Source organism: Mustela lutreola, chromosome 5, assembly GCF_030435805.1.
Source record: "Mustela lutreola isolate mMusLut2 chromosome 5, mMusLut2.pri, whole genome shotgun sequence".
NCBI lineage: Eukaryota > Metazoa > Chordata > Mammalia > Carnivora > Mustelidae > Mustela > Mustela lutreola.
In genome coordinates this window covers 76,756,998-76,782,607 of record NC_081294.1, presented here as the reverse complement: position 1 = coordinate 76,782,607, position 25,610 = coordinate 76,756,998, and the positions used below count along the sequence as shown (strand labels likewise).

At 39.4% G+C, this 25,610-nt stretch overlaps 1 protein-coding gene across 2 annotated transcripts in view; it reads right to left on the bottom strand.

Annotated features, from left to right (window-relative positions):
- The window catches only part of CTNNA1 (catenin alpha 1), a 182,993-nt gene that overhangs the window by 153,511 nt on the left and 3,872 nt on the right, over window positions 1–25,610 (bottom strand). Inside the window, exons 1-2 of one of the 2 annotated variants that reach the window (XM_059174694.1) lie at window positions 24,289–24,316; window positions 57–163 (exon numbers count right to left, since the gene is read on the bottom strand). In XM_059174694.1, the coding sequence (XP_059030677.1) occupies window positions 57–161 (105 nt within the window). In that variant the 5' untranslated portion in view covers window positions 162–163; window positions 24,289–24,316. Of the gene's footprint in view, window positions 1–56; window positions 164–24,288; window positions 24,317–25,610 lie in introns of those variants that run through there. The other variant, XM_059174693.1, reaches the window with a different exon arrangement.

Below are 25,610 nucleotides of genomic sequence, written 5' to 3'. Positions count from 1 at the left end.
TTTACCACCCTACTACTATGGAACCATACGATAGCTACGTATTTGCAGATTCTTACCTGTGTAACAAGAGGCTCCAGCAGTCTTTCAACTGCCAGAGTCCTGATCTCTAGACTTTTGGGGTCCCATTTAAAGTTTATGTTGCCTGTGTGGACAGAAGTCATTTCTGAAAAAGAAACAAAGGGTCAACGTGAGGCAAACAGCAAACACAAACATGAAATAAATAATATATCTTCTACTTCTAAAAAAGAACTTTTTATATCAGCAAAACTTAATTCCAGATGGGAAGAAAAATTCTCAAGAGCCTGCACAAGAGGGCCTGGTAACTCTTAACCTCTTACACTTCCAAATGTCGAGCTTGTAAACAGTAGAGGTACTATAAAAGGAACACCCAAACACATAGAGGGCATCTCTGGCACCAAGACATATCTACTTTGATTTTCCATACCAATTTAGAAGCAGGATGAAAAGCTAACGTGAATGAAGGCCTGATTCTGATTTTTCTTACTCCATAATATTTATAGTACAATATTACCTAAAAGGCATCTCCTTCATTTTTTGATGACTTCTTAGAGAATACCTTGTCTTATTCTATTAAAACATAATGCTTAAGTCTGCTGCCCTCTGCACCTACAACTATTATCACTCACAGCCAGAAGAAATTTCAAGTCACACTTAGTCAAGTTATCAATGTATCAGTGTCAAGGTAAACTTCCATTAGACAGAGGCTTTAAGACTAGGGGAAAAGACTTCAACAAAAACACCGCAGCATCTGCTTCTTAAAGTAGTGCCTAAAAGATAAAAGGGGAAAAAAAAGACAGGAGGTACATAACTGAAGTAAACACTAACTATAAACTTTCTAGACAACCAATTTGGTATTTAAAATCTTAAAAGAATATGTTCTTATGACCCAGAGATTCTACTTCTGGAAATTTATTCTAAAGGAATAATCAAGGTGCATATAAAACTTGGATACAACGATGTTCACAACAGCAAAAAAAAAAAAAAAAAATCAGATATCACTGAATAAATAAATCAATCACATAACCAACCACATAATACTGTCACACTTAAAAAACAATATTTACAAAATTTAGGAAAATTAAAAAAAAAAAAGTGTTCTTGGAGCACCTGGGTGGCTCAATGATTTAAGCCTCTGCCTTCATCTCAGGTCATGGTCTCTGGGTCCTGGGAATTCGTTTACCATGTATATAGAACAGAATTAGAAAATGACCATTTTGCAAACTCCAGTGTAGTAACTGATTCAGCAACGTTATCAATGGATGTTAACAACCATTAAGTGAAAGGCTACTGGGGAGCAAGATACTTCTAAGGTGCCCAAGTATCACTGCACGAGTTACTTACTAATTACACGGGCCAAGACATACCTTTACAAATTTGCAATCTAATGGCCACCCTCTTAAACAGATAAACTAAACATCACTAATGACACACCAGATATTATATGCCTCCCAATATGAACAAATGTATAACCTATTAAGTACTCTTGATTAATTAAAAAAAAAAACTTTAAAAGGTTTTCAAGAGGGACACCTGGGTGGCTCAGTCAGTTAAGCGTCTGCCTTCAGCTCAGGTCATGATCCTGGGGTCCTGGGATTGAACCTGGCTCCCTGCTTAACATGAGTCGGCTTCTCTTCCTCTCCCTTTGCTCCAACCCCCCCCCCATCTCGTGCATGTGCATGCATGCACTTGCACTTGCGCACTCTCTCTCAAATAAATAAACCTTAAAAAAAAAAAAAAGAATAAAAGGTTTTCAAGAGCCTCGATGTTACTATAAAATGAGTAGTCATGCGAGAACAAAAATAAATGTTTAACTAGAGTAAATGGAGTCTACTGAAGCCTCCATATAGGGATTCAAAAACTTTTTTAATGCCATGGAGCTTTTTGGCAGGCTAGTAAAGCCTAAAGACCAATGTCTGTCCAATAGAAATACAATGTAAGCCACCAATGTAATTTTTTTAATAGTAACATTAAAATGAAATGGATGACTGTACACAATATATCCAAAAAAGTATTTTGCCATGTAAACATTTCTTAAATTATTAGAGGTATTTCACATTAAGTACTAAGTGTCCAAATCTGGGATTTGCTTTGCACTCAGGGTATATTTAAAGTCAAAGATGTCACATTTCACCTGTTCAAGAGCCACCTGTAGCTAGTAGCTTCTGTACTGAACAGGCAGCTCTAAGACCCTTTCCTATAATGTTTTTCAAATGCATACAACACAATCTAAAAGATTACAAAGGAAACACATATACTGATATTTAGTTATCAAGATACTTTACAAATAGATGATACAGTAACATATGTGCTTCTTTATTAATATTAAATAAGACTTAGCAAGAAGTCCGACAACCACTTCAAAGTAACAATGAATATGCACATTTTTCAAGGTAAAGTTGTAATTATTGCAGATATGAAAAACACTGAAGATTCCTACCGGTGACAAAGTTACAGGTTCAACTGAAAACTGTAGTTTGTTATCTACAATAATAGAAATGCTAAATTCCTGTTAATAGTGAAAACAAAGACAAAAACTTTTCCAATCCAAATTCACCGCAGCTTTAAAAACTTGGCCTAGGGAGGCCTGAGTGGCTCAGTTGGTTAAGCACCTGCCTTCAGCTCAGGTCATGATCCCACCTGGGATCATCTGGCTTCCTGCTCCTTCTCCCTACCACTCCCCCTGCTTGTACTCTCTCTCTCTATGTCAAATAAATAAAATTTTTAAATTTTTTAAAAAATAGTAAAATAAAAAACTGGCCTAGGTTCAACGTCAACCTTATAGGGGATACATAAGCATGGTAAGCAACACCATGGGAAAACAAATCCAGAATGGAGGGTACCTTACAATATAACAGCCTCAATTCTTCAGAAATTTGGGGGAGAGGGTAGGAAGACTATTCGAGACTGAAACACTCAAGAGACATAAGAAATCTACTGCAATACATGTACCATATTTAGACAAGAGCTTGAGACAAGCAGCTACTAAGACATTTGTAAGGAAGTGTGCCTGCGTGGCTACGTTGGTTAAGCAACTGCCTTTGGCTCAGGTCAAGGTCTCAGGGTCCTGGATAGAGTCAGCAGGGAGTCTCTTTCTCCCTCTGACCCTTCCCCTTCCCATTCTCTCTCTCAAATAAATAAATAAAATCTTAAAAAAAGACATATCTAAGGAAATTGGTCTTCAATACTTATTCAATATTAAATGTTATTACAGAATTACTGCTCAATTTCATAGATGTGATAATGAAATTGTGACTATGTAGAAAAAAATGACAATTTCTAGGAGATGCATGCTAAAATATTTAGGGGTAAAATGTAAAGATTTCTGCAACTTTCCAATAGTTCAGCAAAAATATATATATACATATACAGATCAAGGAATTATGAAAAAATACTCATAACTATTAAATATAGGTAGAGGACCTGTGGTCGGGTGTTCTCAGATTTATTCTTTTTTTAAAAAAATATTTTATTTATTTATTTGAGAGAGAGACACTGAGAGAGAATATGATCGAGGAGAAGGTCAGAGAGAGAAGCAGACTCCCCGTGGAGCCGAGAGCCCGATGCGGGACTCAATCCCGGGACTCCAGGATCATGACCTGAGCTGAATGAAAGCAGTCGCTTAACCAACTGAGCCACCCAGGCGCCCTCAGATTTATTCTTTTAGCTTCTTTATATACCTGAAATTTCCTATCTAATAAAATAGGGAAGATTTTACAGAAGTTTATGAGAAAATGTTCCAAATATACTACTGAAGATACTAAAGAGGTTTCAAAACAATATAAAGTATGACTTCAGGGAGGAATAAAGATATCTAAATGCATAAACCAAAATATTAGCAATAGTGTTACTTCTAAAGTGTGGATTATAGATAGTTTAAACATCCTTTTTGCTTAACTGTATTTTCTGGTATTATAAAAATCATACAGGTATTTAGAAAAAGTTACTTTTGTAATTAAAAAAGCAGAATCTTCATTTTATAATCTTTACATCTTTATACGAAGAGGACAATACAATCAAAAGGCAAGTTTGAGGGCTGCCTGGGTGGCTCAGTGGTTAAAGCCTCTGCCTTCAGCTCAGGTCCTGATCCCAGGGTTCTGGAATCAAGCCCCTCATTGTGGTCTCTGCTTGGCAGGGAGCATGCTTCCCCCTCTCTTTCTCTGCCTGCCTCTCTGCCTACTTGTGATCTCTACCAAACAAATAAATAAAATCTTAAAAAAAAGAAAAAAAAGGCAGGTTTGATCATAACTTAACCACTCTAACCTTCCTTACTCATTTATAAAACAAGATAATCACTACCTTCAGAAGGCTTTCCTGAAGATTAAATTAAACAGATTATGATCCACTCAATAAAATGAGAACCCAGGCCAATTAAAATAAAGGAGAAGTTCTTCCATACAACAGGAAAATAATAAATGCAGAGGAATAATGGGTTTATAAAAATCACCATTTAGAAACATCATAATAATGGATTCACTCAAGAATCATGCTGAGGGGGGCCTGGGTGGCTCAGTGGGTTAAAGCCTCCACCTTCGGCTCAGGTCACGATCTCAGGGTCCTGGATTCCAGCCCCGCATTGGGCTCTCTGCTCAGCAGGAAGCCTGCTCTCTCTCTCTTTCTCTCTCTCTCTCTCTCTCTCTCTCTGCCTGCTTGTGATCTCTGTCAAATAAATAAATAAAATCTTTAAAAAAAAAAAAAAAAGAATCATCCTGAATGATCAGCATCCTGAATGCTAAACCAAGTGGTTGAAAGTTTACAAAGAAACTGATTATTTACATACTCTCATGGTAATTACCAACAGATTATTTACTGATTAGGGGTGGGGTGGGGTTAGTTATAGGAACTTCAAAGTGGAAAAACCTTTTAGACACGACTTTAATCAAGTGATCAAAATCAACATCCCCTGTAACAGGACAAACTGACATCATATACTTCCTAGTATGATGCACAGGGAAGGACATAACATGACTTTAATATTTCCTACCAAAACTACAGAGTCTCAATCTTGTCATGAGGAAATATCAAACTCAAAGTGAGGCATAGTCTACAAAATAATTGGCTTTAGTCTTCAAAGATGTCAAGGTCAGAAAAACAAAGACAGAAATTCTTCCAGACTAAAGGAGGCTAAAGAGACATGACAACCAACGCAGTAATCCTGGAATGGAACTGTACTTGAAGCAGGGGGAGGGGAAAACTGAGACAAATGATAAAATCTAAGTAGGTTCTAAATTAGACATCAAATTTGCATATTTTCATCATTATACTGTAGATATGTCCTTGTTGCATGTAACAGACATGAGATGTCTGCAACTTACTTTCACATGGTTCAAAAAACACAATGCATTAAGTATGTCATATACAGAGAGGAGAGGAAAGTAGATGGGAGAGTAGGAAGAAGAAAGAAAGGGAAGAACGGAGACAGAGACACAGGAAGAGAGGGAAATGAATGCTGATGAGATGGAAAGAGAGTGAGGGGTAGAAGGAGAATGGAGAAGGGAGCAGGAGTAGAGGGAAGGGAAGGGGAAGAAGGCAGGAGGAGAAAGAAGAGCAGACAGAGAGAAGCAGAAAGGAAGAGGTGGGAGAAAGGGGAAAGAGGGAGAAAGATGTTCTGAAATGTGACTAGTGTGGCTGAAGACTGATTTTATTTTATTTTATTTTACTTTAATTAATGTTGAATATTCCTAGGGATTACCTTGTCAGACAGCACAGATCTAGACTCTACAGAAAGCAACATCAACACCTAAATTCTACACATTAAAATGACAACTAGGACAAGGTAGAACTGCACATGTCTATGACTAGCCCACTCTTGACAATTTTAATATAAAACTGTGTCTTCACCCATAAATGCACGCTTGTTGCATAAATAGGTAGGCCCTCATATTTTTTAAAACATTAGTGCAAGCATCATCTAACATTTCTTAGATTTATCTAAGCATCAAAACATCCTAGAATCACTGGAGATGGGATGCCAAAAGAAATTTGGATTTGCTTAATCTGATAACAGAATGCCAGTTTCCAGGAAATTTTTTTAATTGCAAGTGGGCAAATTTGCTCTCTACACTTAACATTATGTCAGGCCTACACTTTGGTTTATAAAGGTCATTTATCCACAAAACTGATCAGCCCAAGTCAGTAAACCTTAGAGATGGAGTGCTCTAGATTGCTAAAGGGCTGACAACAGCTAAAGCAAATGTCATCGAATGTCACAGATAAGACAGTTCAGAAAAAATTATTTGCCCCATGGACCTTGCATTTCTGTATCCTAGCATTCCACCACCAATACATCAACACAAATAAAGCAGAAAACCTCTCAAGAGTTGTAGAGCAAGGTGCCAGACATTAAGTGAAGCTGGTTCCAAGGAGATAAGTGGTCACATTTGTATTAATTATTAAACAAGTTCAACACAGTAACAATTCACTTTTCCAAAGAAATAAACTCTGGGCTAAGCACAGAACCTGAGGCGGAGCTTAATCTCATGATCCTAAAATCATGACCCAAGCCAAAACCCAAAGTCAGACACAACCAACTGAGCCACCAGGAGCCCCTTTTCCTATGCAAACTTGGACCCATTTTTCCTTCATGAGCAAAAGTGGGGCCCAAGATGAGAGTCCCAAGCAAAGAAACAAGAGTCTCAGGCCATCGGGAAGCCGTTGAAGAGCTGGAAAGCTGTTTTAGAGATACCACAAAGGGGGAGGAAGCTGTGCAAGGTAAGCCTGTGAAGACTGAGCAGACCAAGTCAGAGAAAGAAAGGGAAAAAAAAAAAAAAAGGTTTCTCTGAAACTTGTAAGAAAAACTAGCCTTTTAGCTTAAAGAACAAGAGTACCCTGAAGATTTGTATACTTGCTGATAATAAAAACATTCTCAAAAAAAAAAAAAAAAAACCTACTTGGTCTTTTGTTTTTAGTATTTTGATACTTTGAGGTACAAAATAATTCAACTTTCTTCTTAACTTGAAAAAAAGGCAAAGTGTAAGAACAATAATGAGTTGTTGGGGCACCTGGGTGGCTCAGTGGGTTAAGCCTCTGCCTTCAGATCAGGTCGTGATCTCAGGGTCCTGGGATCAAGCCCCACATGGGGCTCTCTGCTCAGCGGGAAGCCTGCTTCCCTTCCTCTCTCTCTGCCTGCCTCTCCGCCTACTTGTGATCTCTCTCTCTGTGTGTGTCAAATAAATAAATAAATAATTTTTTTTTAAAAAAAGGGAACAATAATGAGTTGCAAACGACACCCGACTTCTCAGGAACCCCATTAGAAGAGACCAGGACAGATAAATGCGGAAAACGTGTGCCCAGCTGCCCATTAGCTCCAGGCAGGCACTCTATCACGCAGACATAGGGTTGGTAGATCATGCAATTTTTTCAAGAGACCCAGAGACGTAGACTTTCATGTAAAGCCTCGTAACTTCAGTGTTAGCAATTCATCCCAAAATATCTTACCACTGATGAGGGAGCAGGAGGCTGGCTGAGGACAAAGCAAAAGCTAGCGCCTTGCACCCACTCTTCACCCTTTCCCCTCCGTAAGTGTAGCATCCCTCAGGCAGCCCTGACTGCCAAGAACAATAAGCAAATAGTTAACTTGCAGAGCTCACAATCCTGCTAGACAGGAGTCTCCCTTGGCTTACAAATGTCCTAAATCTCACTAACAAAGACGATTGATAGCAGGATTGTGACACCCCACCAAAAAGTCTCCCAACTATCTTAATGTTAATGGATGGTCTAAAGACAACACTGATCCAGCAGCAAGGGCAAGGCCTCCGGCAGGCCTGGAACATCCTGGCACCTTGTAGGCCCTCTTTAGCATATGAAAACTCCACTGACACCTCCCTTCCCCTCACCTTCCCCCAACAGCAGGGTATATAACAGGCCTACCCTCAAAACCCGGGGCAGCCACATCTCTGCCTGCCCACGGGTCCTGTCCCCGTGCTCTAATAAACCACCTTTTTGCACCAAAGACGTCTTAAGAATTCTTTCTTTAGCCGTCGGCTCCGAACCTCACCCCACCGAACCCCACCTAGGTTCAAGAACTTCATCACCACTACGTAGGGCAAACAAAAACGTCTAAGTACTGTTTGCACTGCTGGCCAAGACTTTGCAACCAATGAACAAGTTCTCCCCTAAAGTCTCTTCAGTTCTATGTTCCAGAACTCTATATCCTGTTAAGTAATATCTCTGAGGAGGTCTCCAATCTCCCCATAAAAATTCACCAGGCTCCACCTGCTGCTAAAAGTGTTAAGGCAAAGGACTCAGTCACTCACTCACATTGAAAAACTTAAAATATACTGACACTTGAAAATTGAGAAGCCATTCAGTGTGTTTTCAAGTCTAACAATAACCATGATGGAAGCAGACTGCCTTGTGCAGCACCTTTAATCAAAGGCCCTGCCAAGAGCGATGCCAAACATTATGAAACTATACTACCAAACCAATTTATGCTTTTGCTGACCCCAACCCGAAAATGATTTCAGGAAGCAGAAGGGTTTTTTGTTTTGTTTTGTTTTTAAGATTTTATATATTTGACAGAGAGAGAGAGAGATCACAAGTAGGCAGAGAGACAGGCAGAAAGAGAGAGGGAAGCAGGCTCCCCGCCAAGCAGAGAGCCCGATGCGGGACTTGATCCCAGAACCCGGAGATCATGACCCAAGCCAAAGGCAGAGGCTCAACCCACTGAGCCACCCAGGCACCCCCAGGAAGCAGAAATTCTAAGAACATTTAAAGTCTAATGAGAATATGTTATCCAGAAAGAACATGCCTTCTGGTACCAGCTTCGTCACTAACTTACGCTCTTACCTTGGGCAAGTCTTATCACCTTTCTGGATCCTCAGTTTTCTCAACTATAAAATAGAAGGGACTGAATTCTAGGCTCCAAGTCCTTCCAGAACTGAAATCCTAGTATTGCTTTCATTTAGGTTATCTCTCAATAGCTTCGGAATTAATTTATTGGATGCAATTTCTCCCACGGTTAGCCTGTGGTCTTCCTAGCTATATTTTAAGTATAGTAACTATGCTTATGCTTCTTTATATCCCTTAAGTTGCTGGCAAGCAGCTTTATGCAGAGCAGATACAGTATTAGTCGAAGTGAATTTATGCAAACTGATTTTAAAATATTTACAAGCTTACCAAGACAAAGCTCCTGCTTTAATCTTAGTCATATCTTCTGTTTCTCTACAATTAATGGTATTGTTTAGAGTAGCTTAACAAATAACTTTTAAACTCTTGGCAGTTTCTAGTTTTCCAATTAACTTACAGAGCACTCCTTCACAAGACCTGTTACAAAACGTACTAGAGCTAGCCAACCTTAATGAATTACAGCAACCTTAGGTTTTTTCAGGAGGGATCATGCTTAGTGGAACTAAATAAAAAGTTAAACTATAGTTATTCAGTCTTCATTACCTTATTTATAAATACCAATCCTGGCTATTACGCAAAAGTTTGCTATAAATTCTGAAAGAGGCAGAGATGTAGGCGTTTGACTAGCAATCTTCATGATAGAGAAATGGAGAAGCAACAAGCAGAAAATATACCCATAGTTCTATCAGAACCAAGGAGGCTGATTGTTGGCAAACTGCCTCATTCGGGCAAAGAGCTTACATACCTTCTCTAAAGACATTAAATGTTCATTTACAACAGAATAGCCACATCACTCTTAAAACCGGTCTGCTTCAAAGCTCTAGAATATCCTTACCTTGCTACTGCGTGCCGGCCTTTTTTTTTTTTTTAAACAGCAAGGTTAAGTTAATGCAATGTTAAGATGGTTCATTTAAATGCAAATCAGGAAATTTTAAAATTAAAAGTACCCGCAGTAACGGTTAACAGTCACACTGCACAAGATAGAGGATTGTGGATTACTCCTTGCCATAACAAGGGTTGCCAAGCTTCATCTGCATCAAGCAGAGTTGACACAGCTGTTGGGATCTCAACTCTCAAATCTCCCACTAGCTGTCAAAAAAAAGCAAAAAAACAAGATAATCCTTATCATTAAGAGTTACTCTGACTCACGCCTTTTCTACTAAATTCCCTTCCACCAAGCCTGCCACTTTCTTCAAAAATGTAAACAGGTTGAGGACAGAGGTAGTAAAGGGAAGAAGGGAGGGCAAGAAATTAAGATGCATAAAAACACAGATGGTTCATGTAAACAAAAAGAAAACTTGGCTTTTCCCCCCCAAAATGCAGTCTCTTTCTAAAGATAGGTACAATATCATCATCAAAAAAAAAAAAAAAAAAAAAAAAAAAAAAAAAAGCGCTCAACCTTGGTCAAAACAGAGAGCCAAAATCAGAGTAAAAAGTTTCCATTCTACTGCAAAGTAACTGGATTTCTAATTCATACCCAAATACGTTTAATATCAGGCGCTTATAAGGCACATAGTAGTTTGTCACCCTCATTTTAGGTGTACAAATGTATGAGGAAAAGGATGGTGATTGACTATGATGATGAACATTATCATTTTATAAAAATTTCAGTATTTTTTTTTTTGACAAAGAGAGAGCAAGCACAAGGAGGGGGAGCAGCAGGCAGAGGGGGAGGGAGAGGGAGGCTCCCCACCGAGCAGGGAGCCCAATGCGGGGCTCAATCCCAATGACCTTAGCTGAAGGCAGACTAACAACTGAGTCACCCAAGCACCCCTATAATTATTTTTAGTTATAATAAAAAGTTAATCACTTTTGATCCTTTTCTTATTTTGAGAGCACCAAAGACAATGAGAAAACACAGAAGAGCTGAATGAAAACTGTCAAACTGCAAGCAACAGGAGACATAATGATTAGCAAAAGCACTAAACAAAGAACAGATAAAACAATATTCAGTCAACCATTTAGCCAGTCCATCAGCAAGTATTTGAGTGTCTTCTCCATTAGGCATTATTCCAAACAGCATAGAACAAAACTAGAAAAATCTGCCTTCATGAAACAACACTACAGTAATGGCATAAATTAGAAAATGAGACCAGGGCGCCTGGGTGGCTCAGTCCATCAAGCTGCCTTCGGCTCCAGTCAGGATCTCCAGGTCCTGGAATCCAGCCCCACCAAGCTCTCTGCTAAGGGGAGAAAATGCTTCTCCCTCTGCCCCTCCCCCTGCTCCTGTGCTCTCTCTCTCCTTCTCAAATAAATAAAATCCTTAAATTAATTAATTAATTAAAGAAAGAAAACTAGACTATACCAGGACTAGGAAGAAAATTAAGCAGGATAATGATAAACGAATTAGGTAGGGTCTTTCAAGGGCCTTTCTATCTTGTTAACATTTGAACTTCAATCTGAAAGTCCAGGAAGAGTGAGGGAGTATCTGAAAGAACAATGCAGGCTGACACAACACAGACAACGCAGCATCTCCCAAATATTTAAAGAGAAGGCCAATGTGGCTGGAGCACAGACCAAGAAGAGGTAAGAGATCAGGGAAGGAAAAAACAAAAACAAACGCTCCAGAGCTGCTGAAGTGACTGTTTACAGTATGAACCAGGTATCTATATTTCTTTACTTAGCTTCCAACCCATATGGCTGAGGCCAGTAACAATGGGAAGAGTGTTCCAGAGAATGCTGCACTAAGCCATCATAACAGACAACTGATTATGGATGCACAGGAAGTCCATTTTCATAAGAAACTGGAAGACTCTGGTCAAAAAAGCAAAGGTGATGAAACCAACATCTGGACTGAAGGCACCAGAGAAAACAAAGGGAAAGAGGTTTTTTGTTTTAGAACAATAGGACTAAAAGGCAGAGAAACTTTTCACACAGCTGAAGAGAACCCCACCGGAAGAGAATTGTATTTTTCTTGGAGAACGAGGAAAAAAGATGCCTGAACTCGGATTCAGATTAGGAAATTACCCAGACTGACTGACAAAATAAGAACAATCTGCCTCTAAAATTTGTACTGTAGTATATACTTTTGATTACCTATTCCATAATTCAATGATGGACCAATTACCATATCCTGGGAAGCTGCTAGGTGAAAGGGATACAAAGACTAATTATAAATCCCTATCAGGGGACGCCTGGGTGGCTCAGTTGGTTAAGCAGCTGCCTTCGGCTCAGGTCATGATCCCAGCATCCTGGGATCGAGTCCCACATCGGGCTACTTGCTCCGCAGGGAGCCTGCTTCTCCCTCTGACTCTGCCTTCCACTCTGTCTGCCTGTGCTCGCTCTCACTCTCTCTCTCTCTTACAAATAAATAAATAAAATCTTTAAAAAATAAAAAAAATAAAAAAAATAAATCCCTATCAGATCATTACAGCAATTAATTAAGTACTGTGGGGGCCAGTTGCAAGTCTTCCCAAGTTTATGCTTTGGCATAAACATTATTCTGAGTTAAAAGCAATCAAAACCCAGCAGATTCAGGAAAAGTTCTTTACCTCCCCCTCCACTGCCTATTCATATTAGGGAGAGAGCTGTTAACAGATTCCTCTTTACCAAAGAAATTTATCTACTTTGTAAGACAACCTTTGGGCACCTGGGTGGCTCAGTCGGTTCAATGACTGCCTTCGGCTCAAGTCATGATCCCAGGGTCCTGGGATCGAGTCCCACATCGGGTTCCCCCTGCTCTGTGGGGAGCCTGCTTCTCCCTCTCCTTCTGCCTGCTACTCCCCATCTTGTGCTCTCTCTGTCAAATAAATGAATAAAATCTTAAAAAAAAATAAATAAATAACACAACCTTTGTTTCCCAAATATTTCCTTTTACCTTCCTGCTATTGGTCTTTCTCCCCTTTGTATCCTCAGATTCCCCCCTCCCCAGTACTCAACTCTTATTGGCATTATGTTGCCTATCTTTAGAATCTCCATGTCTGTATAGATTCCCCTTAAATACAATATTAAATTGGATTTTTCTCCCATTAATTTGTCTCATGTCAATTTGATTCTTAGTCCAGCTAGAAGAACCCTGAAGGGTAAAGGAAATTCTTCTACCCCAAAAGGACAAAAGGAAACAGGTAGACTTACAAGGGAGAAATGTGGCAGATGCTAACTCATCAAGTGTTTAAACTTGGCATCACCACCAGGAGAACAATGTGACAACTGCTGCAATGCCCTCAGAAAGGAACATCATTACGTACATAGTATGGCCAAAAATGGAAACAATCAGACCAATCCAAACTATAGAGCATCTACAAAATCGGCCTAACTCTTCCCAAGTGTCAGTGACATGGAGGGAGAAGGAGGAGACAGAAATAAAAACTCTGAAGAGATATGACAACTAAACACAGTATGTGATCTTTTATTGGTTCCTGCATTTACTTTTTTTTAAGACTTTACTTATCTGGGGCGCCCGGGTGGCTCAGTTGGTTAAGCAGCTGCCTTCGGCTCGGGTCATGATTCCAGGGTCCTGGGATCGAGCCCCACCATCGGGCACCCTGCTCAGCAGATAGCCTGCTTCTCTCTCTCCCCCACTCCCTGCCGCTCTGCTTACTTGTGCTCTCTCTCTAGCTCTCTGTCAAATAAACAAATAAAATATTTTTAAAAAATAAATAAATAAATAAAAATAAAAATAAAAAAGATTTTACTTATCTGAGGTGGCGGGGGGTGGGGGGAGAGAGAACTTACGCACAAGCAGGGAGAGGGGCAGAGGGAGAGAAAGAAGCCGACTCCCCACTGGGCAGGGAGTCCAACATGGGGCTCAAACCCAGGACCCTGGGATCATGACCTGAGCCAAAGGCAGACGTTTAACTGACTGAGCCACCCAAACACCCCTGATTCCTGAATTTAAAAACAAAAAACAAACAAACAAAAAACCTATTTAAAAAAAAAAAAAAATCACTAGGACAATTGATGAAATTTAATATAAATATGCACCACGCCATAAGATCAGTATTTCTGGGAACCCTGTTAAAAGGCAAATTCTGACTCAGGTCTCATGTAGCAAAGATGGGAGTTCGAAGCCAACAGCCAAGAAATGAATTCTTGGGGAGCCTGGGTGGCTCAGTCAGTTAACCCTCTGCCTTTGGCTCAGCAAGGAGCCTGCTTCCTCCCCTCTCTCTCTCTGCCTGCCTCTGACTACTTGTGATCTCTGCCTGGCAGATAAATAAATAAAATCTTAAAAAAAAAAAAAAGAAGAAGAAAGAAAAGAATTATTGAGACCTCTTCAATGCAAAAAGGTGGTTTTATTAAAGCATGGAGACGGGACACATGGACAAAAAGAGCTGCACAGGGACTGTGAGGATTGGCTGACTATATACTTTCAAATTGAGGCGGGGTTAGGAATACCGTAAGTCTCTAAGGAACTTAGATAGCAAGGTTTACAGGACTTTGAGGGGGCTATTGCTAGGAAAAGGTCATTTATTACTGTCTAATGAAACCTTAGCCATGAGACCCTTCAGACGGGTATCAGTGGGTCATATGCTTGGGGGATGAATGCCAACATATATCTTGGGAGAGTCGAGATAAAGGAAGTTTCCAAAGTAATTTTTATATGTTAAAGTAGACTGACAGGAACCTGGGCTTCAGGGTAAGACTGCCTTTTGCCCTTAGCAAAGTGTTAACACTGAGGCTACCCGGATCCTAGAAGAACGTCACTCTGCCTGTTTCAAGGACTTATTAATGTACTGTAAGTAGTAAGGAAATTTAATTTTTCTTTTGCTTTTATTTCCCACATCAGGTCTAGGGTAGGATGCTAGAGTTGGCATTTCTCCCAAGTTTCTGGGGAGAAGTGACACAGTGACACTCTTTATGTTATTTTATTAAAGTAAAATGTCTTGTGTGATATTGAAGTTAGGTAAAGGCAATGTCCTTATTCTTAGGACTTACATGCTGAAGTACCCTGGTATCTGCAGTTTACTTTTAAATGCCTCAAGAAAAGTTTATGGAGTAACAAAGCAAATACAAAAAATGTTAACAACTGGAGAATCCAAGTGAACTGACTAGTCAAGTGCTTACTCCAATACTCTTTCAACTTTTCTGTACATCTGAAGATCTTCAAAGAAAAAAAAGCTGGTGGGGGGTGGGGGGGGACTTAATCAAGACAAGAAAATAGTTACAATACAACAGAAAACGGTTACGGAAATATTAGCTCCCAAGAACAGCACCCAGGAGGGAGTCCCCAAAAGGGGAGAAAGTCCTCACTGAGGATCTGTTGTACAAGAGGGGGTAAGGCAGCTGTTTCAGGTTACAGGAGGAGACAACAGCACCAAAGATCTTCGAAGCCTTCCAAAAACAAGCATGAGTGAAAAACACAGAAGATAAATATTTAAATGGCAAGAAGTAAAAAACCAAATAAAATAAATAGCAAAAAGTAACATTTAAAGATGGGCAAAGAAATTAGGAGGTATTACAAGGTTGGTCTTTTATCTTTCCTAACTTAAAAATACTTTGGGCCCATTCTTACTGTTTATAACACTGCCTGAGGACTCCTAAAATCCCACCCACCCATTCACCTACCTTAAAAAAAAAAAAAAAAAACAAGAAGCAAACCCCCACAAAGCAACTGAAGAGCTAAGTCCCTCAAACTCCACAGGCCACAAGGCAAGTATTTTCCTCCCAATCTACTCCCTCTTTGGCATTCCCCATTTCTGCTGACCAAAGTTCCACCCAACCAGCTCCCCCAGACTGAGATTCTCGGCCTTTCTTTCATCTTCTTTCCTCTCCCTTCTCTACTTCAGTAAATACCTCACTCTACTAACCCTTCTCATCTCAGGGCTCTGGCCTGGGTCTGGTTTAAAATATCTAGAAGTCTTGGGGGCGCCTGGGTGGCTCAGTGGGTTAAAACCTCTGCCTTCCGCTCAGGTCATGATTCCAGAGTCCTGGGATCAAGCCCCGCATGGGGCTCTCTGCTGGAGCCTGCTTCCTCCTCTCTCTCTCTACCTGCCTCTCTGCCTACTTGTGATCTATGTCAAATAAATAATAATCTTTTAAATAAATAATATATCTAGAAGTCTTTAAAAAATATACATATATATCTTCTCATTTCCAATCATTATCCAGACTGCCTCACTTACCATAAAGTCTACTCTCGCCTGAAAAAAAAAAAAAAAAAAGAGGGACTACTTCCCCACCACAAACAGGATGAAGCCCAAACGCCTATAAACAAACTTGAACGGCACTAGCCTGAGACTCATCACCTCCATCCACTCTGTGAAACTTCTCCAATGCACATGCATGTGTCCAGACCTTTTTATAAACCCTCTCTAGGCCAGAGCACCTTTCCTGACTTTTCCATCTTCCTTCAAGACTCACACATATGTCCTCTAATCCCACAGAAAGAGCTGTTACCTCTTTTCTGAGTCCCTCGAGCACTTCACACGCATCTCCATTATAGCGCTAGGTCAGTGCATCTGTTTCCCAGGAAACTGGGAGCTTCCCTTTGAGCACAGTGACCATGGCTTTCTTGAGTATGGTAATTTTACACCTAACAACATTCTATAAATGTTCAACAACTGGCTTGACAGTTTCCGGTTTCATCTAGCAACACAGACACTTGTGGAAGAAATAAATGTTTTTCTCGGGGTGCTTGGGCGGCTCAGTCGGTTAAGCATCCGACTCTTGATTTTAACTTTTTTTTTTTTTTTTTTTAAGATTTTATTTACTTGAGAGAGAGAGAGAGAGATCACCAGTAGGCAGAGAGGCAATCAGAGAGAAAGAGGGAAGCAGGTTCCCTGCTGAGCAGATAGCCTGATGCAGGGAGTTTGATCCCAGGACCCTGAGATCATGACCTGAGCTGAAGGCAGAGGCTTAACCCACTGAGCCACCTAAGTGCCCCACTGATTTTAAGTCTTAATTTGGTCTCGGGGTCCTGGGATCAAGCCCCATGTAGGGCTCCACACTCGGGGACGGGGGGGGGGGGGGCATCTGCTTGAGATTCTCTGTCCACCCGTCCTTCCCTACCCCTGCTCGCTGGCACTAATTCTCTATAAAATTAATAAATTTTTTTTAAATGTGTTATAAATTAGCAAAACTATAGATTCCTAATTCTTACCTACCAGTGATTACTTAGACTAATAATCCCATTAGTTTGTAAACTCTTGAGGTTAGCAATGGTGACTTGTAAATTCTTAACATCTCCTAACGCCTGCTTTGAAAGGCAGACTTTGAATGTATACTGCATTTAACTGAACGCTTCCCACTGTTACTAAGATACAGCTAACTAAAGGTTGCCTTTGACCTGCCTCAAAAAAGACAAACTAGAAAACATTCCATCTTTCACTGGTCTTAATGACTAGAAAGAAGTTTAAATTTCTCTCAGATATTGCCATCTTCCATTCCCTTGGTTTTTTTCCCCCTCCTCCCAAGGGATCAAGCTCACATTTCATTTAGCAGCTTCTCTGCAAAATGACAGGTTTCTAAAGATATACTTCAAAGTCAGACTACAGCTTTTCTGAGAACATGATGACCCCAGGTCCAAGGAAGCAAGAAAATGATAACAGATGAATTCTAAGAAACCTTTGCCAATTCAGAGATCAAACCCCAGAAGAGCAAACCCCATGAACACTGACAAATAACTTACCCTTTCAGTTTCTGCCTTATTCACAACACTATCATTTTTCACAAACCACGATTAAGAGTCTAGATTAACATTGAAATATTTAACATAATGAAATATTCAACACACTATGGGAGAATAGTAATAATACATGTTTGCTTGGAAAGAAAAGCATGTTTCAGAACTGCACAGGGTAAATGGACTATTAGCAAAGGCTCTTGTCCTTCATGTCACTTGAAATGGGCCACATTTCCTGAGTTATGATAGCACTTTCAATTTCAAGAACAGTCTGCAGTCCTACCTGGTTAATAAACCAGTACAGGATTATGTAACCTGATAATTAACAGGCTTCTAACTCCCATTTTCAATTCATAATGCCAAATATTAAGCAAAAAACCATAGCAATAACACACTTTCAAAATGCAACTGATGGTCCACTTATTTATGACAATATTTACTAATCAAATCTCAGAATAAGAAAACAAGGGAAATCTACAGCTCACTACAATAAAATGGCAGTAGCCAAACTAAGCAATCCAGGAAAGAACTAGCCTTTAAGTTAGCAATTAAGGAGTATGACCAGTTACTTAACACCAAAATTATATTGGACTACATTATTCATTAAAAACTTCTAAAGCAAATGAGAGTTTGTTTCTTCTATAAAGCCCCTGAAATCTTAAAAAAAAAAAAAAAAAAGCGGGGGGGGGGGGGGGCGCCTGGGTGGCTCAGTGGGTTAAGCCTCAGCCTTCAGCTCAGGTCGTGCCTGGGATTGGGCTTTCTGCTTGGCGGGGAGCCTGCTTCCTCCTCTCTCTCTCTGCCTGACTCTGCCTACTTGAGATCTCGGTCAAATAAATAAATAAAATCTTTAAAAAAAAAAAAAAAGGTTACAGCATAAAATCATAACAACTTCCACAATGTAATTCCTGCTCTACCTATACTACAACTGTAACAGGGGACAGATGACAAGGAATTTTAAAAACTACATCACATTCCAAATGATCAATCTTTATTACAAACACTTAAAGTAACACTCAAGGGGAGCCTGGGTGGCTCAGTCATTAAGTGTCTGCCTTCAGCTCAGGTCACGATCCCAGGGTCCTGGGATCCAGCCCCGCATTGGGCTCCCTGCTTGGCAGGAAGCCTGCTTCTCCCTCTCCCACTCCCTCTGCTTGTGTTCCCTCTCTAGCTGTCACTCTCTCTGTCAAATAAATAAAATAAAATCTTTAAATAAATAAATAAGCAAATAAATATAACATAACACTCCAACCTGCCTTTCAAATCATATTTACATTATGTGCATTACTATAACCCTGAGCCACTGAAAAAGCAAAAATTAAATCACAATCAAAAAGTGGGTTTGTGGGCGCCTGGGTGGCTCAGAAGGTTAAGCCTCTGCTTTCGGCTCAGGTCGTGATCTCAGGGTCCTGGGATCGAGTCCCACCATCGGGCTCTCTGCTCAGCAGGGAGCCTGCTTCCTCCTCTCTCTCTCTCTCTGTCTGCCTCTCTGCCTACTTGTGATCTCTGTCTGTCAAATAAATAAATAAAATCTTTAAAAAAAAAAAAAAGTGGGGTTGATAGATGACAGTCCATCAACAAGTAAATAGAAATGCATGTTAATTTCAAGCTCCATTAGAAATGGGGTTGGGGGCATGCTTGCACATGGAGAAAAAGTTTGACATAGAAAAAAAAACTAAAGATGAAAATAATGAACATTTTAGAGGCTCTAAGAGAGAAAGGGCAATGTTGAAGTTTTATTCTGAAGCATGGTATTTCTGCACATTTTGAACTTTCAATAATGCATAAATTTAGTATAGTGTTCTTGCAAGTGAACAAACATCATGAGGCAGGGCAAGTCAAGGCAAATTGTTCACCTTCAAGCCAGGCCCACGTTGTGGGGGGCTAAGCTAAAGAACACACTACAGGAACAACACCCTCAAGGTCTGGAAGCTAGCACACTGGCATCTGACCGAATTTTAGGAATTGCTGCTCGGAGAGGCTCTCCCAGATGCCTAATGTGTTTAACTTATGTTTTTGTTGTTGTTGTTTTTTATTGTTCTTTTTTATTCATTTGACAGAGAGTACGCACAGGAGTGAGAGAAAGAAAGAGAGAGAGATCGTGCACTCGCACGCAAAGGCAGAGGGAAGGGACAGAGGAAGAGGGAGAAGCAGGCTCCACCCTGAGCAGGGGTTGGATCCCAGAACCCTGGGACCACACCCAGTGCCACGACAAAGGAGACGCCCAACTGACTGAGCCACTAGTCGCAACTTTAACTTTTTTTCTTAAAAGAAAACAGAAGGAAAAAAAAGAAAGAAAACAGAAGGAACTAGTAAGACTTAAATCCTCCAACATATACATTATAACCAAAGTTCTTTGAATACTTTTTAAAGGTGTGTCTTCACAATCACTCACAAGGAAAAAATGATTTGAGCTGAGAAAAGCAGAAACGATAATTGGCCTTGGATACAATTATTTTTTACCTATTTTATCACTTTCACATGCAGTAAAATGGACTCTGGTGTACTATTCCATACATAAGGTTTAACAAACTCAGACAGCAGAGTAATCATCTCCACAATCAAGATGTATATAAGTTAAATGAATTTATTTTATTTTCTCAACAGCATATACATACAACGGAACCACAGAATATAAATGTACAAAATATTACTAGCTTCAAGAGCTAATTTAACATCAGTTTAATACAAAGCTACAATTATCAAAATAGTACTGGCATACTATTATGTATGTAGTACTGGCATAAAGACATACAGACCAACAGAACAGATAGATCATCCAGAAACAAATGCTCACATTTACAGTGAAATGATATTCAGTAAGGGTATCATGACCATTCAATGAGGAAATGACAGTCTTTCCAACAAATGCTGCGGAGTAAACTGCATGTCCACGTGTAAAAGGATGAAGTTGGATCCTTACCTATTATCACACAGAAAAATGAACTCAAAATGGGCTAAAGACCTAAATTTAATAATTTAAACTATAAACCTCTTGGAAGAAAACACAGGGAGAACATTTTATGACACAGGATTTGGAAATTATTTCCTGCACAGGGCACCTGAAGGCACAAGTAAATTGAACTTCATCAAAGTAACTTTTGTGTATCAAAGGACTCTATCCACAGGGTCACAGGGTGAAAAGAAAACCCAGGGTATGGAAGAAAATATCTGCAAATCATATATGTGATAAGGATTAATACTCAAAAAATAGAGCACTCCTAAAACTCAAATACCAGAAAACAAACAACCCAATGATGTCCAAAAGATTTAAGCTGACATTTCTCCAGACATACAGGGATGTGCAATAAACATATGAAAAGATATTCAACATCACCAATCATCAAGGAAATGCATATCAAAACTACAATGAAATACCACTTCATGCTCAATGGCTACCATCAAAAAACCAAAATAACAAGTGCTGTCAAAGATGTGGAAAAATTAGAGCCCTTGTGTACTGCCAGCAGGAACCTAATATGGTAAGTATGACAGTTTCTCAAACAAAAAATTAAAAATTAATGTACCATATAAGCCACGTTGATAAAGTATAACTAGACTTTTTTTTTTAACATTTTATTTATTTATTTATATGAGAGAGGGACAGTCAGACAGCCCCCCCACAACTGGTGGGCAGTTGCAGAGGGGGAGCCTAACCTGGGGCTTGATCAGCGGGAAACCTGCTTTTCCCTCTCCCATTCCCCCTGCTTGTATTCCCTCTCTCCATGTCTGTCTCTCTCTGTCAAATAAATAAAATCTTAAAAAAAAAAAAAAAGGGAGGGGGAGCTACATAATGGAACAGTAAGGGATCATTAATATGCTATATTACTATTGTGCAATTAATCATATGTCATCAGTTCTTTTTTTTTTTTTTTAAGATTTTATTTATTTATTTGACAGAGAGAAATCACAAGTAGTCGGAGAGGCAGGCAGAGAGAGAGAGAGGGAAGCAGGCTCCCCGCTGAGCAGAGAGCCCGATGCGGGACTCGATCCCAGGACCCTGAGATCATGACCCGAGCCAAAGGCAGCGGCTTAACCCACTGAGCCACCCAGGCGCCCCTGTCATCAGTTCTAACACATACATATTTCACATTTTTAAGTCTCTGAAATCTGGATGTCTCTTAAAATTGAGGTCATTGCCTAGTTCATCTGGCAGTTCTTTTTTCTGATACAAAAAATAAAAGGTTAATCTTAGCTTACTAATAGGGAAAATGTTCAAGTTATAATAAATAGTAAATTCCAAAAGAGCATATGAAGTAAAAACTAATTTTTATAAAGTTACTGACAATATACATGTCTAGAAAAAAGATTAGAGGATCTACCCCAAAATGTCAGCAATATTTATCTCTAGGTACTATGAGTTTTATTACCAAAAAAACCTTTAATGAAGTGGAGGTAAAGTTATGCCTCCATCCTCTGCCACAATCCTATATATAGCTTATGCATGCCTACTCTAACTAATCCAGTATTTATTGAAGAATATCTGCTATGGGTTTAGAAATAAGTCAGGTATCACAGGATTCAAAGATTCAGAAGAAAGTAATCACCCTGAAGGAGCTCGGCATCTCGCAAAAGAATTTATGGTCTAGGGGTGGCTGGGTGGCTCAGTGGGTTAAAGCCTCTGCTTTCGGCTCAGGTCATGATCCCAGAGTCCTGGGATCGAGCCCCGCATCAGGCTCTCTGCTCCGCGAGGAGCCTTCCTCCTCTCTCTGCCTGCCTCTCTGCTTACCTGTGATTTCTCTCTGTCAAATAAATAAATAAAATCTTTAAAAAGAAAAAAAAAAAGAATTTACAGTCTAGAAGAGTCTAAAGGAAGGTAAGCCAGCAATTTAATGCTATTTAAATACTGAACTAGTTCACCAGTTTTACTTATAAGACAACCCACTTAATATGGATAACACATTTCCTGTTCAGGACTGAAAGAATAAATTAGCATTTTATCACATTAGATGTTAAATATCCTTTATAAATTCTCTTATTCATTACACAGATGATGAAGTTCGAACTCTAAACTCTCCAACTAGGATTCTTAAGATTAAAAACTAAAAACACATTATCATCCTAATTCATGAGACAGACATAATCAATGACAAATCAGCAACAGCAAGAAATACTCTAAACATAACTCTTTATTGTTAAAACGTTTTAAAAATTAAAATTTAAAAAAAAAAATGTTTTCCCTACTTTTTCCTTGTTCACCACGCCTTCACTGTGCTGGAGGGTAAAGGGCCTAGAATACTAATTTAGTTCCTGCCCTCAGGGTATCCAATTTAGCTGAGGGGATTAAAAAAAAAAAAAAAAAAACCCAGAGGAGAAAAGCTCCCTGGCACTGGATTTGGCAATGACTTCTTATATAGGACACCAAAAATCACAGACAACAAAAGAAAAAAACAGGTAAACAGACCTTGATCAAAATTTCACTTTTGTGCACCAACAGGGTGAAAAGGGAACCCAAAACCTGGGAGAAAAATATTTGCAAATCACACACTAAAAAGGGATTACTACTCAAACTATATATCCACTACTGGATATTTACCCAAAGAATATGAAAACACTACTTCAAAAAGATACATCCATTTTTATGTTCACTGCAGTATTATTTACAATAGTCAAATTATGTAAGCAGCCCTGGTGTCAACTGATTGATGAATGTATAAAGAAGATGGGTGTGTGTGTGTGTGTGTGTGTATATACACACATATATACAATGGAATATTACTCAGGGTTCCCCGAGTGGCTCAGTTGGTTAGCCGTCTGCCTTTGGCTCGGGTCATGGTCCCAGGGTCCTGGGATCCAGCCCCCCATCCTACCTCTCCCTCTGCCTGCTGCTCCCCCTGCTTGTGTTCTCTCTCTCTGTCAAAGGAATAAAATCTTTAAAAAAAAAAAAAAAAGAAAAAAAATGTGGAGTATTACTCAGCCATCACAAAGAATGGAATTGTAATCATTTTCAACATGGATAGATCTAGAAAATATAATGCTAAGCAAAATAAGTCAGAGAAAGACAAATAATAAAATATGATTTCATTCATATGTGCAATTTAAGAAACAAAACAAAGAAAAAGAGAGAGAACCGAAAAACAGACTTTTAAGTATAGAAAACAAGCTGATAAGTTACCAGAGGGGAGGTGGGTGGGAGGATGAATGAAATCAGTAAATGGGATCATGCATACACTTATTATAATGAGCATTAAGTAATATATAAAACTGTTGAATCACTTCACTATATAGCTGAAACTGTAACACTTTATATTAACTATACTGGAAATTTTTAAAAATCCAGAAGAGATGCTCTGGTGGCTCAGATGGTTAAACATCTGCCGTGGGCTCAAGGAGTGACCTCTGGTTCCTGGGATGGAGCCTCCCAGCTCAGTGGGATTCTGCTTCTCTCTCCGCCTATGCCTCTCCCCCTGCTCATTCTCTCTCTCACTCTGTATCTCTCTGTTCCAAATAAATAAATGAAATCTTACAATAATAAAAGGGAGAAAAATAAAATAAATTTAAGAATCCAGAACACACAAAGAACATCTAAAACTGAACAACAAAAAATGAACAACTCAAATAAAATTGCCACAGGACTTGAACAGAAACGTATTCAAAGAAAATATACAAATGGCCAATAATCACAAGAAAAGGTGCTCAACATCACTAATCAGAGAAGGGCAAAGCAAAACCACAAAGAAGTATCACCTTACTTCCACTAGGATGGCTAGTTTAAAAAAAAAAAAAAAAAAGAAAGAAAGAAAATAACTGTTGGTGAGGATATGGAGAAACTGGAACCCTCATACACTGCTAGTAAACATACAAAATGGTATAGCTACTGTAGAAGACAGTACAGCAGTTCCTAAACACTATAAACACAGAATTACCTTATGACCAACAAATTCCACTTCTGGGTACATATCTAAAAGAAGTTAAAGCAGGGACACAAATACATACTTGTACACCCATTTCATATCAGCATTATTATCAGCCAAAAAGTGGAACCAACCGAAGTGTCCACCAACAGATGAACAGATACTAGTGTATCTTTCCAAGAAAGGAAGGAAACTCTGACACATGCTACAACTCAGATGAACCCTGAGGTATTATACGAAGGAAAATAAACCATTCACAAAAGAACAAAATACTGTATAATTCAACCTACATGAGGTGCCTACAGTAGTCAACTTCAAAGAGGAAGTATAATGGTCAGGAGGCTGAAGGGAGGCAAAATGGGGCGTTAATGTTTAATGTATATGGAGTTTCCGTTTTTGAAAATGAAAAAAGTTTTGGATATGGATGGTGGCGATGAGCAAACAAAAATATGAATGTACTCAATGTCATTGAAGTGTATATGAAAATGTTAAAATGGTAAATTTTGTTACATATATTTTACCACCAAAACACACACACAAACAGGATCAGGAGTGACAATGTCATAGTCAGAGGCAAATTTTAGAATTCCCAGTAAATTAAAGATCACTTTCAGCAATGGTGACAAATGTCGCAACAGGAAAAAAAAAAAACAAACAAACGTTAACCAGCTTTCATCAATGGACAGCATTCATGTCAAGAGAAGGATGAGGCACTCCAGTACGAATGCCTGGCAGGTGCAGAGGACATGTAGCAACATTTACAGTAGAAAATGAAGCTGAGGTATGCCTGGGTGGCTGAGTCAGTTGAGCGACTCTTGGTTTCAGCTCAGGTCATGATCTCAGGTTGTGAGACCTGCCCAGCATCGGGCTCTGCACTAAGTGGGGAGTCTGCTTGAGGATTCTTTCCCTCACCCTCTGCTCCTCCCATGCCCCCTCTTCACGTTCTCTCTCTCTATATAAGTAAATCTTGGGGTGGGGGGGGGATGAAAGAAAGAAAATGAAGTTGAACAAATGAATTCAGAGCCAGAATTTTGGACTTAAATGCAAACCTAAGAGTCTGATCAGTTCAGCAAGGAGAGAGCAGTAAGTTTCTCAAATGAACAGGAGTACTACTCGGGTGTAAAAGACTGAAAGGTGGAGGGGAAGATAGGAAAACATTCCACTAACTGTGGCAAACACTAACAGAGCAAATGAGCAACCATAATGTTTCCAAATCTCAGATTAAAAAGTGAAGGGAGCAGAGGGACAGGTGGTGACCTGGGATTCCTGGAGTACTGACTGATAATTTACTGTTTCTTGGTCTAGAGAGTGGATGTGGGTGGTCTTCACTCAAA